At 47.0% G+C, this 1,663-nt stretch overlaps 1 protein-coding gene across 1 annotated transcript; it reads right to left on the reverse strand.

The window, feature by feature from the left end:
• Positions 1 to 382: 382 nt before the first annotated feature.
• Positions 383 to 1,380, reverse strand: LOC128829337 (olfactory receptor-like protein COR4). The gene is given in 2 exon segments (XM_054014718.1): positions 383 to 921; positions 924 to 1,380. Coding segments are annotated over 2 exon segments (996 nt in total).
• Between the last annotated feature and the right edge of the window lie 283 nt (positions 1,381 to 1,663).

Genomic DNA, 1,663 nt, shown 5'->3' on the forward strand with positions numbered 1-1,663 from the left:
AATACACCTTTAACTTTAAACATGTGCTTAAGCCCCACTGAAGTCAAAAGGAGACATACTTAAACAGGTGCTTAAGGACTTTCTGAATCAGAGCCCATGGGCATGTCTACACTACAGGGACAGATCGATCTAAGCTACACAATTTGTGTTACGTTAGTAGCATCACTGAAATCGACGTAGCTTAGATTTACTTACCACGGGGTTCACACTGCGCTGGGTCGACAGAAGAAACTCTCCAATAGACTCCCCTTACTCATCTCGTTCTGGTGCAGTAGATGGGAGAGTAATCGGGGTCAATTCAGTTGGTTTTCACTAGACCGGCTAAATTGTCCCCCGTGGATTGATCGCGGCAGCGTCAATCCACCTCGAGTGGAGACAGGCCTTATGTGTCCAGAGAAGCCATTAAAGGATTTGGTTGTCCTATTATGGCACCCTTTGGGGGAAAATGGGCCCTCAATTTTGTCTCTATTGCTCTCCTCAGGGCGTCCTTCACATCCTTGTTCCTCAGGCTGTAGATGAGGGGGTTCAGCATGGGGATCACCACCGTGTAGAACACAGAGGCCATTTTGTCTGTGTCCAGGGAGTAGCTGGCGCTGGATCGGAAATACATGAAGAGAATTGTCCCATGGAACATGGAGACGGCCGTCAGGTGGGAGGTGCAGGTGTAGAAGGCTTTGCGCCTGCCCTCGGTGGAGCGGATCCGCAGCACAGTCACAATTATTAAGATGTATGAGATGAGGATGGTCACAATGCTGATCACCTGAATCAGACTGCCAAAGAGGAAAACGAGTAGCTGATTGATGGCGGTGCCGGAAGAGGAGAGCTTTAGAAGTGGGTTGAGATCACAGAAAAAATGATTCAGGATATTGGAGTCGCAATAGGATAATCTTAGCAAACCGCTGGTGTGTATCACAGAGTTCAGGATGGCCCATAGATATGAACCGCCACCAGCCGTAGGCAGTGCTTTGGGGACATGATGACCATATACAGCAGCGGGTTGCAGATGGCTACATAACGGTCATACACCATTACTGCCAGCAGAAGGCACTCAGAGATGACAAACAATATGAAGCTAAAATATTGGATGATGCAAGCTGTATAGGAAATAGCTTTCCTCTCGGCTAAGCAGCTCATCAGCATCTTGGGAGTGACGACTGTGGAGTAACAGGCATCCACGGGAGACAAATTCTTAAGAAAGAAGTACCTGGGGGTGTGGAGTCGGGGGTCGATCCTGATTAAAAGCATCATCCCCAGATTCCACACCAGGGTGATAACATAGATCACTAGGAACAGCACAAAGAGGGGGACCTGCAGCTCCAGACGATCTGTCACTCCTGTGAGAATGAACTCAGTCACTGCCGTACAATTTCCTCCAGCCATTCATTCAGCCTTGGGCGCTAGCTGCGGGATCAACCATAAAGGAAGGCATTAGTTCTTATGCAAATGGTGTATGCTAATATAAAGAACTGTGGTCATATGCGTAAAGACCCTTTGAGTCATGAAATGGAACCTGGAACAACTGATGGGAAAACCCATCACTCCTTCACTTCTTCTAAGGGAGAAAAAAATCCTTTATCTCTAGGAAAGTGCATTACCCTGCCATTTAGTCTGATTTACACATTTTGACCCGTATTCTGTTGATATTTTAATTTCACTTATTAGT

Source organism: Malaclemys terrapin, chromosome 25 (assembly GCF_027887155.1).
Source record: "Malaclemys terrapin pileata isolate rMalTer1 chromosome 25, rMalTer1.hap1, whole genome shotgun sequence".
Lineage (NCBI taxonomy): Eukaryota > Metazoa > Chordata > Testudines > Emydidae > Malaclemys > Malaclemys terrapin.